Raw genomic sequence first — 14953 nt, forward strand, 5'->3', positions numbered from 1 at the left:
AGACTACAATAAATTACACTCTTTTTGCACCACCAGTGAATGCCAAATAGGTGCCAGTTCTTTATTGCATATGCAGCATTGTGAATCCCGCTGTAGGTGTGCACATGCACACCTGAGGTGGTTTTATTTTTTAATATCACTGTGCCCTGTGCTGCCTCATGCTCCCACACGAGGACATAAAGGGCAGGGCAACCCTTCCTCAGTTCCCTCTTACAGTCTGTGGCAATCAGACAGAACCTGACAAGCATCCAACACACTAATTCTTAGCTCATAGTTTCAGACTGAACTTCTTCAAAACCTTCCAAAGTCTCTAGAACTACTTCTGATCTCCTACATTCAACCACTGTTAATTAATCTGTCCTCCCTGGACTGAACTCTACTCAGCGGCGGCTCCAGACACCAGTGCTCCAAGCGCGTGCCTGGGGTGGCAAGCCGCGGAGGGCGCCCTGCCGGTCCCTGCAAGGGTGGCAGTCAGGCAGCCTTCAGCGGCTTACCTGCAGGAGGTCTGCCAGTCCTGTGGATTTGGCGGCAATTCGGCGGCGGGTAGGCCGAAGCCACGGGACCCGCAGGCAAGCTGCCAAAGGCAGCCTGCCTACCGTGCTTGGGGCGGCAAAAAAGCTAGAGCCGCACCTGACTCTACTGGTCAGACCTCCCCTTACAGGGCTCTTTAGTACTGCAGATTTGAAACCTGGGGGATTCAAGCCCTGGCTATCCAACAATGGATTAATTCCCCTAAAGGAAGCACACAGTAGGTGTTACTTCTGCTGGGGAAGTCGCATATTCTGAGCAACTTGTTCTTTTCTGCTAGAAGCATTCAAGTCACGAGGCAGAAATAGGTTCTTCTGAAACAGTCGATGATGGTTGTGTCAAATCCCAGGGACATGAGTTTCAGAATCCTGCTAGTGGAAAAGCCAGCGCCCTACCAAGCAGACAGGTGATGCCTAAGACTAGCGGAGAAGACAGTGCCAAGGAAAGATCCAACACTCATGTTTTCACTAGCACCGATGCCAGATACATTGCAAAAATAATAAAATACAACGCAATCTGCAATAAATGAAACTCCCCTACTAATTTAACAGTGATTGTACTACAGCATAGACAGGGACAGCTCCATTTTCCCGTTGGGGCTGGTTTGCATCACTGCAGCAAAACAAAGCCCCCTTAAAGCTGGCTTAAACAAGACAAGCTTTCAAACATCACACCTTCACAACTGATCTGAGGAAGAGCTCCATGTCTCTCTCACTAACATTACATTACCTCACTCACCTTGTTGCTCTAATATCCTGTGACCATCAGAGCTACAACAACACTGCATACAACAATGTAGGTTCAATTTAGAATAGCTAACTGAATTTGTCACAAATCCAATTTTTGCATTTGCTTCATGTTAACTAGTTTTTGGTGTAGTCTGCTTTACCTGCTTTGTGTCTGAAACATTCTGGCATTATACCCAAATGCCAGTGTGCTGTGTTCTTCTATCAGGAAATTAGATATTTGCAAATTAAAGCACTGTCAAAGCTTATTATTATTGCTTGTTTCCAATGTTCAGGGTCATGATCTTTAACATATAATACGAGCAGCTTGATTCATCTGGGGTGTATGCCATGTGCATTCTGTCACCCCTGCACCTGAGGACCTACCCCTTGGGGAGAGCTTAGACCCCTTGCTACCTTTGAGAGACTCAAACTTCAGCTATTGAAATACTACTAGTATCTAAATTACCAAATTAACTTGCACATTTCAAGCATTGCTCTCACGAGACGTATTGAGTAAGAGAAGTTTGAACTAAAAAACTCATAACTGTTAAGTACACAAACTAATCATGGGGGAGTTTATTAACCTTTTTCTAGGAATTTTGTACCTGACTAAGGGACATAAATGAGTGCAGAAAAGGAAAGGTTAAATTAAGAGTAATTCACAATCAATTTAGTGTGGAATTTAAGACTACTCTATAGGGGACATTAACTGCAAAAAGATGATTTCTTTAAATAAAAATCTATTGAAGTCCCAAGATTTTAAACACAGAGAGATACTGAAGAACTATTGAAAAGACTTCAGCAGGACTAAGATCTCTATAGATTTTAGCCTTTTGAATAATATGAATTCATAATGTCAGTGTCCATTATTTAAACAAATATTAGCTACTCTTTCCTTTCCAGAGCTCTGAACATCCATATTAGTCCTATAAATTCTGTAATTGTCTCGCAATGGGTTGTTTTGTCTGCCTCTGTTCTACACTCTATTCTTTAACATCCACCCCAAAACTATCTCAGCTCATATGCTGTGTTGTTTTGCAGTGTGTCCTATCTATCAACATTTGCTATTAGGATTTCATTCCACGCTATTTTTATTCTGAGCAACGACCAGTGCTGGGATATATTTATGTTTCATAGCTATGTGAAGAGAAAGGTGGCAAATGAGCATGGTGCCTCCATGTAATCCAACTGTATTTTTTTTCTTTAAAGTAAGCCTTTGTATATTGATATTTTTGCTTACATCATGTACTTCTATGGAATTCAGACTCTTCAATTATTATAGCAGAAGTGTAATCAAATGAGACAGTGATGAGTATCAAAGTCTCCTATTAAAAATCCAAGGCATACTCTTAATAATATTTTTGAATACTGCATTTAGAAATCTCATACTGCAAAACTAGTAAAATTAGCAACGTATTTCTGATCATTTATTTTTATCCTGAAATATATTTTTAAAAAATCAGATTTTTATTTAAATTAGATTATTTTTATTTAAATTAAATACAGATTTTTTTTAAATAAACCAGTTACGATTTATTTGAAATGGACATGCTATGTTAAGACCAAAGCTGCTTATACTCTATTAATCATTTAAATGAATTGCAAAAAAAATAATAATTATGTAGTACTTGTTTGCTGTCAGGTTTAAGTCAAACCACTGAACTGGTGGAAATCACTGGCTAAGCACCTGGACGGGAGCTTATTGAAGTGGTAAAACAGATTTTGACAGCAGTAGCCTCTTCTGCATGTGCAGAGAGAATATTTTTTCATTTCACTTTATTCAGCTAGCTAATTCTTAAAGGACACGGTGACCAGAAACAATAAGTTCAATTCACTAACTATAGATAATGATTCCTTTATTTAATAAATATTAGTTTTCAATGCAAAAAATAAACATTTTGATAAAAGAAAAAGATTGTATCTAGCATACTTAAGTTTTATTTAATTAAAAATGCTGGTTTTGTGTATTTAGTTTAATTGTATTTCCATCCAAATAAAGCTTGACATAAATCACAAATAAAAGAAAATCTAATAAATAAGAAATGCATCATACACCATTTTCTTATAGTATTTTTTTAAAATCAGACTGTTATGCCATATAATTGCTTAAATAAAGATGTATAAGTGTAGTGTATCCAAAAAGAAGCACCAAATTTAATAAATGCTATATTTAGTTGCAAATCAACATGTTTTAATGGTTACCAACCAGTGAAAATCAACCTTTCTTTCAGATAATAATTAAAGTACAAGTGCAATTAAAATCAATTATTTAAATCAAAGTTTCTTCTTTAAATCATTACCAAATTGGTGATTAAATCAATCTACCCTTGTATATTTGCACATTACACAAATAATCCAGATTTATTTTTCACACAATTGGCCTAAATCCCTAACATTGAAATGTGCTCTAACTGGTCAAGTTATTAGTGTAAAATTTAATTTGTTCTAATAATCTGCCTCAGATGAAGGAAGCACAATATATAACATGTATATTGTCTATTTTACTGTAACATCATATGAGAATAGTTCACGTCTCACTTCTCGTATAACACTGCAGATTTTTATGCCCTAAAAGTTAAATGGATTATTCTAGTGGACCAGATCCCAGCATAGAGGAGATGGGAGATATGGGCCCTTCTTAAGTACTTTTCTTAAGTGATTTGTCTGAATGAATCCATCCCTGGGTAGATTAGTTGAAGGTTTTCTAACTAAAAGCTGGGAAGGGGGAGAATATTCCCCCTTCCCGGTATTGCCAACATTTTTTTGTTTTACAATTGTTTTTTGAAAAACAAGTTCTCAAATGAAAAATTTCAATAATCATTTTGATAACATTTTGAAAAAATATTGAACTTCCTCACTGATGCAAAGCTCTTATATAAGAGACTCCGGGAACTTTCTTTCATTTCCAGTTTGTTAGGAGAGTCTCATCTTGGCAGACAATGCCCTGGCATCAGTTATACACACCTTTGTCACCTCCTATCTGGATTACAGTTATTTGGTATACCTGGGCATGGAGCCATCAACCCTTTGGTAACTCCATATAGCAGAATATGCTTTTTTTTTTTTTTAAATCCTACCATAACAAAACACTGCTCTGCATGCACATTTTTCCCCTCAGGGAGAGAACAACTCATGAATGATAGATGTTAATCACATCACTTAATGCTCTAGGAAGGTGCTCAGATACTATGGTAATGAGGTTAGTATAACAGCCTCTGTAGAATAGCTTAAATAAGTTGTAACATCAGAAAAAATATGTAAAAATAAAATGTGATTGATCCCCTTAACAACATTTCATTTTGTCATTCATCATGATTCTCCCACCTTGCAATTTGTGGATGTACTGTTGATTTCTACGGGAGTTTTGTTTACCCAGAGCTTTCAGCATTGGGCACTAAATGGGTAAAAGGAAAAAAGCAAATGTTAAAAAGGTTCTTCCATGAAAAGAGAAAATTAGTGAAAGCAGGACCTACTGTTATTGGCCACACAGAACTCTTAGCTCTAAGAACTGAGCATTTATTTTTCCAAAGATTGTAATTAGAAAGAGGATAATAAACTTCAAGAAAGTAATGTTACTCATTATTTAGGAGAATCAAGAAACCATCTGAAAGCAATTAGGAGGAGCCACATGACTGATAAAGAGCACAGGTTCATTAAGAACTGATTAAGTCAGACACACTGAATTGTTCTCTGAAGAAAAATCAGTTTCTGTGGGAAAATATAACAAGGTACACTTAACTTATACTAAAGCTTTTGATAATCCAACAGGAAAGGCTAATAAAATAGTAGTTGAGATGCTGTCTGGTTACTAAGAATATTATAGTGTTTATTCAAAATTTTCTGAGAGGTGAAAAACAGAATAATTAATGGTGTGCCTTTATACTGGGGAGAAAGCTGATTACTAGAAAGGTTTATTTTGAGATCAGTATCTTCAATAAGGTGCTGGAGAAGTACAGTAAATTGTACATTGATCACATTTACAGATGATCCTCAACTAGCAGGTATTGTAAACATACTGGAGGATACTGTGGAGAAATAAAATTATCTGGCGATCACAGAACAATGGAGACTTTTAAATGGAATTTAAATTGAGATAAATGTTATACAGTATGCTTTTGGATCCCTGATAACTGATGTATGGAAGACATATGGCACTACATGTAAAGCACATTTAGGATTAATGCAGAATGCCAATTAATGTTGCTTAAGCTTTTCAGCCCACAGTACACCTCGTTTAAGTCACTTTTCAGGTATAAGCAGATGGACATCTGTAGGATTGTACCAATGGGACTGATTTTGAAAAGCCTCTGATTTTGTGCCCACAGTTCTGTGGGTGTAATTGATGTCATTTAGATATTTAACTACCCTAGTGAATCAAAAAAGCAAGAATACATCTAAAGACATTAGTTGCACCCACAGTTTAGAAAGCCGAGGCTTCTTTCAAACTGAAACCCTATGGTTTAAATCCAAATATAATTTATAATAAAAGCAATTACAGTAAAACTGAACTATTGACATTATAAAGAGAATGATGATCAATTGTTCTGCATGTCCACTGCAGTAACAGAGATTTACTTTATATATTAGGAAAAACTTTCCAGCTATAAGGATAGTTAAACACTGGAATAGGCTTCCAAGGGAGGTTGTGGAAACTCTATCATTGGGGGGTTTTAAGAACAGGTTAGACAAACACCTGTCAGGGATCCTCAGGTCCTGCCTCAGTGCAAGGGGCTAGACTAGATGGCCTTTGAAGTTCCTTCCAGCCCTACATTTCTGTGATTTCTGTGACTTCCTCACTTTGCACACTGTAGATATTTAGGGGGCCTCAGGTCTAGGAACAGGCACAGAGCATATAATATATGCTCATTGCTATAGAGCTATATTTATTGTACAAGAGGACTGTAGTTCAACTGCCACTGAAATAGCTTAACTGATCTACAATGATTGTGGTTTAGGAAACATTTTGGCCTCAGATGTTTTAAAGGACAGCTTTCTGATAGATTCAAGAGCCCTGTACTAACAGGAAAAGGCATTAACAAGATCCAACATCTGGAAACCAGACTATAAGCCACCATTTTTTAACAGTGGGGATAATTAACAATTAGAACAATTTATCTAGGGATGTGGTAGATATTCCATCACTTCAAGTTTTTAAATCAAAATTGGGTGTTTTTCTAAAGGGTAACTCTAGCTCATTCAGAAGTAACAGGCTTGATACAGGAATTGCCAAATTAATGTCTATGAATGGTGTTATGCAGAAGGTCAAAGTAGATTATCATAATGGTCACCCTGGTCTTAAAATCTAATCCACTAGTTTCTATGAACTTCCGTACTAACAGTGGCAGTGTTTTTTATTCTTTTCAGTACGTTTTTATTATTCATACCTATTGCCATATTAGACACAAAAATACCATAATTACTCATTTATCTAGCTTGCTTATATATTGATACTATGATTACATTTTTGTAGTAAATAAGCATCTTTTCTTTTATCATGGGCACTACTAAACTCTTCAGAGACCTGGGAGTGGGGGACGGAAGGGGGGCAAGGAGGGGAGGGGAGTGGAAAAAGAGATGAGGGAAGGACAGTGAAGAATACTAAGAACTTTCCCCACTCCCTCCTTCATAAGGGCCAGCACAGTTTGGATCTCTGGGTATGTCTACACTGCAGTCAGACACCTGCAGCTGGCCCATGACAGCTGATTTGGGCTTGAGCTGTGGGGCTGTTTAATTGCAGTATAGACTTTCAGCCTGCACCCTGAGCTCTGGGACCCTTCCACCCCACTGGGCCCCGGAGCAAGCCCAGAAGGCTGCACTGCAATTAAACAGCCCTGCAGCATGCGCCTGAGTCAGCTGGCACAGGACAGCCATCGGTTTTTAATTGCAGCATAGATCTACCCCCTGAGCTCGGGAGCACAGAAACTGCTGCTTCTGTCTGCCCAGGGCGCACACACTGCATATTACTTTAACAGACAGTGCAGACTGCAACACTAACCCTCACCCTCACCCCTCACTCATCAGCAGAGGAATCGTGAAGAGCTGTGCTGCCCCAACATAGGGCTGAGTCTTTAAATGCCCAAACTACCTCTGAATAATCAAGGATAAACCTAAATAGACTGTTTAACGTGTATATTAGATGTCTGCAACCCTACTTGACTTCAGGATGTTGTCTTTGTTTGCCTACATAATGTTTACACTAGCTGAATATAATTCATTATTTTGCAAAGCACTTCAAGACATCTTAAATGTAAAAGGAGTTATATAAACCAAATTACATTCTGTGCAATTATAGTTGGTATCATCTGGATGACGTCCCATGTACTTGGAGGTGGATATTTTTCTAGTTCTAATTATTTTGGTTTGTAAAGCTGTTTGTGGTTGCTGAATGTTGGGGGAAGTTTTATCAGGATCCTCTGACTGCATTATAATGATTTTTTTCTAAATCTCTTTTCCATTATGGTACTTTTGTACCTGTATGATCCGTTCTGTCCTCTATCAAAGCCAGTTACATTTTTTTAATTTTGCAAAATGAAGAACATGGACCTACTGTATAAAACCCTTTAGCATCTATTAGGAACAGTTTATTTTAGATCTCTAAACTTTGCAACATGAAGGCTTAGATTGGCATCTATAAATCTCCATGATATTTTCAAAAGTAAATGTATGTGATCATTATACTGTATTTGCTTGTATTACCATCTCTATTGATAAATGAATACAAATTTGCTTGTTTGAGTTCACTGGCAAGAAAACCTTGCAACTGATGAGCTTTGTCTTCACGTGGTGCCACCTTTTAAGGCTGGGCCATATTTCCTACTGACTGTACTTCATTAAAACCACCTTTATATAAATTTCAACTCAGCAGACTGAAGAAAAATTCCCCCAAGCATCAAAGAAAGATATTTTCCATTCACTTCCAACCTAGGCTGATTATAACAGACCAATACTTGTCCCAATATTATTTTGTGTAGACTTCATGGGTCATAACAACTTGTATGAAGGTTTGCTGTTTTGCAGTTATTCACAATCAACAGGCATAATACTCTGATTATGCTTCATCATTTCTTTTCCAGAGACAATAATACTTTGCTCTCGGGTTTATTAATGTAACTAACAAAATGGCTTCTATGCATATAAACCCTTTTCTGCTCTGTATAGAACGGCACATGCAAGAGCTAAAGCTGATGCTGCGGATCAGGCTGCTCAGGCTGCTCGCCAGGAAAGTGATATTGCAAGAGCAGTTGCCAGAGAACTTTCGCCAAGTTTCTACCAACCAGGTAAAGTTTTGTTTAGTTTGGTTTTGTTTTGTTTGGGGGATATTTTCCTTTTTATATTTTTAAAGGGGTTTTTTTTAATTAAAAAGTTCATCCCATTTTTAATTTCATCACTTACTCAGAAACTATAGTTGTGTGTAGGCAATGAAGGGCACTTATTGTTCAAGAGGGTTTTGTTTTTATTGTATTATCATTTGGTAACAAATAGCGCTTTCTATAAAAACCTTTCACTGTTGGAGTGTCAGTGTCAAGAGTTTATAGGAGTATGCCGTGTCTCCCTTAAGTTTGAAGTTAGAGTAAGTCTTACTCTGTCTTTAGAAAAGATAATACAACTGATTTTTCAGAGTTATTTCTATGCCATGTTCATTACAGGCCAAATCCTGAAATCATTACTGAATCTTGGAAAGTCGATGACAGCTTTGCCTGGACTAAGAACTAAGTAAAAAAACAGAGGGCTAGATTGTGCCTGACCCTTACCCAAATATGTTAGTCCCCGGACTCAAAGTATCACAGAAATTGCTCCACTCCAGTTTCCCACCTGTAGATCTGCCCATTCACAGCACATATTCATTGGCCATGTGGTGGAGAAGGGATAATAAGAAGCACTGGAATGTTTACCATATGTTAGGTGTCCTTCAAAGGTCATTTAAAAAGTAATTGATGAAAATAAAGATTCAAAAACATGTAGACCAAAAAGAACTTCAATTCTTCAAGTGCTTGCTCATGTCGATTCCATTCTAGGTGTGCACACCCATGTGTGCAGTTATCAGAGATTTTTGCCTTAGCGGTATCTGTAGGATCAGCTGTTGCGCCCCCCCCCCCTTGAGTGCTGTGCTCATCCATCGATGTATCAGGCGCCGCTGACCTCTCAGTTCCTTCTTACCGCCCATGGTGGTTAATCAGAACACCTTTGCTTGCATAGCAAGGGCTAGCAGTTTCATCTCTTCTGACTGCAAGCCTTAGGGCCATGTAAATAGTTGTTCATATTAGCGGTAAGTAGTTGTTAAGTGTAGTTAGAAGTCAGAGTCCCACTGGGGACTTCACTCCAGGTGGGGCATGCCCCTGTCTCCGGGGTTTAAGCCCTGCGTGGACTGTAACAGGCCTATGCCTGTGAGTGCTCCCCACAGCAGCTGCCTCAAGTGCTTGAGGGAATCACAAGTGAAGGGCAAGTGTTTGTATTTGTAAAAACTTTCGACCCAGGACTCAGAAAGAGCATGCTATTTGTTTGCGGGCTCTCCTCATAGTGGCTGCCCTCCAACTGGCTTCTGAGCCCTCCCGGCCGGACTCGACCCCTGGTACCTCAGCCTCGGTGCTCAGCGCATCCCCAGCACCGCTCTCCATCGCCGTTACCCAAAAAGAAAACTAAGAAGCACGGCTCCCCGGCACCGGGCAAGAAAGGCCATGGGGCATCAGGCAAAAGACCCAGTTCAGGCAGTCCAGCCACTCCAGAGCCATGTGGACGTGCCTCCCCAGTCAGGGCCCTTAGCTCCTTAAAGGATCCACCACCGACTCTCAGGAGTAGTAGGGGACCCAAACTTGTGGCGACATTGACACCTTCCCAACCTCAGCCCCGCGCCAACAGAGCAGAGGCCTCTGCCTGCGCTGTTGGCAGCGCGTGTGCCACAGGATGCGGCAAAGGCTCCCTACACGGGCAAGCCAGCTACCAAGACCCCCCAGAGGACAATGGAGGGCCGCTGAGCCCCTGAGCCAAGGGAGCGCTCTCTGTCTCCATGCCGCAGATCTCTGGCATCACAGCCCAGATCCTCTGGGGCTTGCCCTTGGTCACTGGCACCGCGTTCACGGTCCCCACCATCTCAACACAGATCACCTAGGGGGAGGTGCCAATCACTACTACAGGCACCGTTTGCCCTCCCACTGGTCATCCTCCCGGTGCAGATCTCTGTTGTCTGCCCCGTGGGAGACTCCCCGTTGGGATACCAGTCCCCCAGGCACCGGTCCCCACGACATCAGCACTGGTCCTCCCACTCCAAGCACCAGTCTCTGGCGGCAACATTCAGCAGGCAAGCACAGGCTGCGATGGCCCTGCCATGCGACCAGAAGAAGATTCTTCCAGAATGGAAGTGCAGTTCAGCCCCTTGGCGAGACTCCACCTTGGCAGCATGGCCAGTGGCCCTATTGGAGTGCATGGGGCATGCCCGTGATGCCAATGCCCCCTTCACACTGCTTATCTGCCGCCCCCTCGGAGAAACAGTTGATGGCACCGGGCTCGGCGCATGAATTGTGCTCGGAGGTCAGGATAGAGGAGATAGTGCCCACCCCAAAACCCCTTCCCCATGGGAGATAATGTCCTGGGGCCTCCCCCAGCTGTACAATCATCATCTTCGTCTCCGGACAAGGCGGTCACGGGACCCTCAAGGGCCAGCCCGCTGGACGATTTTAAGGAACACCAGGCCCTGCTTTAACGGGTGGCTGAGAACTTGGGCAAGAGATGGAGGAGATGGCTGAGCAAGCAGACACCTTGTGCAGTGTGCTCTCAGCCTCTACCCCTGCCCGTGTGGCACTACCAGTGCATGACAGAGTCATGAAAATAGCTACGGCCCTCTGGCAAACCCCATCGTCCATCCCTCCCACCTCCAAAACGGCCAAAAAGTAAGTACTTCATCCTGGCCCAAGCATTCAAGTACCTATATACCCACCCACCTCCGGGCTCGCTGGTCGTCTCTGTGGCCAACAAGAAGGACAAGTAGGGGCACACCAGTTCAACTCCCAAAAATAAAGAGTCCAAAAGACTGGACCTTTTCGGGAGGAAAATGTATTCAATAGCCAGCCTGCAACCACCAGGCCTCTTGGGCAGGTACGGTTTTAACTTAGGGGACTCCCTCTATAAGTTCAAGGAGTCCCTCCCTCAAGGGTTGGCCCAAGAATTCGGCACCCTGGTGGAGGAGGGTACTGTGACAGTGTGGTGCTTTCTCCAAATGGCGTGGGACATGACAGACTCGGTGGCTAGGGTGGTCACATCGGCGGTGGCCATGAGGCGCAGCTCCTGGATTCAGACTGCTGGCCTGTCCCAAGAAATGCAGACATCAGTCCAGGACTTCCCATTTGGGAGCAAATGGATGCGAGGCTGCCCGGGTTAAAGGAAACTCGGGCCACCCTTTGTTCGCTAGGTATGCATATGCCGCAGTCTGCAAGGAAGAAGTTCCGGCCGCCCCTGCCACCAAGGCCTTCGCAGTCTCATCAGGGGTCTGCAAGGAGAAGGGATAGAGACACAAACTTTGGACGTTGCCTCCCTTCCTCCTCCCACTCACCCACGCAGCCTAGCCCAGCAAAGCATCCTGGGGGCCAGAAGTGCTCATTTTGAAAGTGTGCTCGAGAGCGACACCCCAGTCAGCTCCCCGGATCCACCTTGTTCTTTCCTCGACCATCTTTGTCCCTACCATTCGGTCTGGTTGCGGGTCACCTCAGACCACTGAGTGCTGGACATAGTATCTCGGGGCTATACCCTGCAATTCTCGTCTGCCCCTCTGTCCTACCCCTCCCCTTCCCCATACCTCTTCCGGGGCCCTTCTCACAAGGAATTCCTCGTTCAAGAGGTCGAAAGCTTCCTGCGCTTGGGGGTGTGTGGAGGAGGTCCCTCGGGACATGAAAGGAAAGGGCTTCTATTCCCACTACTTCCTAATCCCAAAAGCAGAAGGGGGCCTCAAACCAATTCTGCACCTGCGTCACCTCAACACGTCTCTCAGAAAGTTGAAATTTTGCATCATCTCCCTGGCCTCCATCATCCCCTCCCTGGATCCGGGAGACTGGTATGCTCCCCTCGACTTGAAGGATGCTTATTCCCATATTCCAAGGTCATTGACATTTCCTCAGTTTCATAGTGGGCGGATGCCATTTTCAGTTCACAGCACTGCCCTTTGGCCTCTCATCGGCCCCAAGAGTGTTCACAAAATGTATGGCACCAGTGGCTGCTTTACTGAGATGTCAAGGGGTCCAGGTCTTCCTGTATCTTGACGACTGGCTTATCAAGGGCAGGTCTCGGGAACAAGTGCAGAGGAGCCTTAATGCGTTCCACCTGCTGCAACCTGGGCCTGTTAATAAATGAGAAAAAATCCCCCTTAAGGCCAATCCAGTGAATAGAGTTCATTGGTTTAGTTCTCAACTCCACGCGAGCCAGGGCCTTCCTTCTGGTAGTGCGTTTTCAGGCCATGTCAAACCTGATCTCCCATGTGAAGAACCACCCGCTCACCACCGCTGCAGTTGTTGGGCCACATGGCCACGCCCAAACTTGGCAGCACTGCACTTGACAACATGGCTACTGCAATGCAGACGAACGGGAATGCTCTGCCCGGGTTCAGCAGGTCTTGTTGGTAGCGGAAAACCCTTCCACCAGAGTGACTTGCCTGGCCAAGTAGAAAACATTCATGGGCTGGGCCTTGGAATGGCATGTCCAGGCCTTGGAGGCCTCGCTGCAGGAGATCCTGGATTACCTGCTGCACCTCAAACTCCAAGACTTGTCCCTATCTTTGATCAAGGTCCACCTGGATGCTATCTCGGCTTTCCACCCTCCATTCCAAGTCAGGACGCTCTTCGCTAACGACATGACGGACTGGTTTTTGAAAGGCCTGGAGCGTCTCTACCTGCATCTCAGGTAATAGGTAATGGTAATAATTGGAGATATACCAATCTCCTAGAACTGGAAGGGACCTTGAAAGGTCATTGAGTCCAGCCCCCTGTCTTCACTAGCAGGACCAAGTACTGATTTTGCCCCAGATCCCTAAGTGGCCCCCTCAAGGATTGAACTCACAACCCTGGGTTTAGCAGGCCAATGCTCAAACCACTGAGCTATCCCTCCCCCTCCCTGGGACCTGAATCTCATGCTCTTGAGGCTCATGGGGCCTCCCTTTGAGCCTTTCGCTTCCTGCTGTCTCCTGCTTCTCTCCTGGAAGGTTTCGTTCCTGGTTGCAATAACATTGGCCCACAGGGTGTCCGAGATCAGGGTGGTTCAGAACCACCCTAAATGGTCTTCTAAAAGGATAAGGTCCAGCTGCGACTGCAACGGGCATTTCTGCCTAAGATAGTTTCCCAGTTTCATACGACACAGGAAAGGACATATATTTACTCGTCTGCTTTCCAAAGCCTCATATGTCAGATGAGAAATGCAGGCTGCACTCCCTGAAGGTTGGAAGGGTGCTGGCCTTCTACATAGACGGAACGAAGGCGTTCTGAATGTCAATGCAGTTGTTCATTGCAGTGGCAGACAGAATGAAAAGTTGCCCAAGGTCTGCTCAAAGGATTTCATCCTGGATCACTGCCTGCATCTGCTACTGCTTTGAGCTGGCAAAAGTCGCTCCGCCGGCAATCGTGACGGCACACTCGATTAGGGCACAAGTGTTGTCAGCAGCCTTCCTGGCCCAGGTACCAATCCATGAAATCTGTGGGACCACTACCTGTTCATCTGTCCACCCATTCGTATCTCATTATGCACTTACCCAGCAAACTCGAGACGACGCTGGCTTTGACAGAGCAGTGCTTCGGGCTGCATGACCATGAACTCCGAGCCCACCTCCATGGACTCTGCTTGTGAGTCACCTAGAATGGAATCGACATGAGCAAGCACTCAAAGAAGAAAAACTGCTTACCTGCCTTTTCATAACTGTTCTTTGAGATGTGTTGCTCATGTCCATTCCATTACCTGCCCTCTATCGGAGTTACCAGCTGGAAGGAACTGGGAGGGTGTGGGGCAGCTGCGCCTGATATACTGACACATGAGCTAGGGATGTAAAAGTTTTTAACCGGTTTCTGTTAACAATTAAACTCCGCTGGGGTCCTGGCTGCCAGCCCCATGCACCCAAGATCCCAGCTGCCAACCCCGTGCGCCTGGGGCTCTGCTGCCGCCTGTGCCCGGAATCCCGGTGCACCAGGATCCTGGCAGCTGGGACTCTGGGTGTGGGTCAGCAGCCAGGACCCCGGGTGTGCTGGAGTCCCCGGGTGCGGGGCCAGTAGCGGAGCCCCACGTAAAACATGGAGGTGCTGCAGCACCCCCTCTGCCCTGCACTCCTAGTTCCCCGGTTAAACATTTAACCGTGTAACCGATAGAATTTTAATCGGGTACATGGTTATTGTTTTTACGCATTATTTATATCCCTAGCATGAGCGCGGCACTCAAGGGGGCGCCACGGCCGATCCTACGGATACCGCTAAGGCAAAAATCTCCGACGACTGCGCACGTGGGCACGCACACCTAGAATGGAATGAACATGAGCAGCACATCTTGAAGAACAACACTTACGAAAAGGTGAGTAACGGTTTTTTATCTAGTTAATATGTATTTTCAGAATATTATCTGCTCTCTTGCCTGTCCAATATGAACATTAGAACAGCTGTACTCGGACAGATCAGTGATCCATCTAGCCCAGTATCCTTCTCTGACAGCGGCCGGTGCCACATGATTCAGAGGGAATG

At 43.9% G+C, this 14953-nt stretch overlaps 1 protein-coding gene across 11 annotated transcripts in view; it reads left to right on the forward strand.

Annotated features, from left to right (window-relative positions):
• The window catches only part of JPH1 (junctophilin 1), a 117748-nt gene that overhangs the window by 56736 nt on the left and 46059 nt on the right, over positions 1–14953 (forward strand). For 6 of the 11 annotated variants that reach the window (XM_045003718.1, XM_045003726.1, XM_045003719.1 and 3 more), the window contains exon 3: positions 8415–8533. The exons of 2 other annotated variants lie outside the window; for them this stretch is intronic. In XM_045003718.1, the coding sequence (XP_044859653.1) occupies positions 8415–8533 (119 nt within the window). Of the gene's footprint in view, positions 1–8414; positions 8534–8902; positions 9024–14639; positions 14762–14953 lie in introns of those variants that run through there. 3 more of the 11 variants (XM_045003721.1, XM_045003727.1, XM_045003722.1) reach the window with 2 other exon arrangements.

Source organism: Mauremys mutica, chromosome 2 (assembly GCF_020497125.1).
Source record: "Mauremys mutica isolate MM-2020 ecotype Southern chromosome 2, ASM2049712v1, whole genome shotgun sequence".
NCBI lineage: Eukaryota > Metazoa > Chordata > Testudines > Geoemydidae > Mauremys > Mauremys mutica.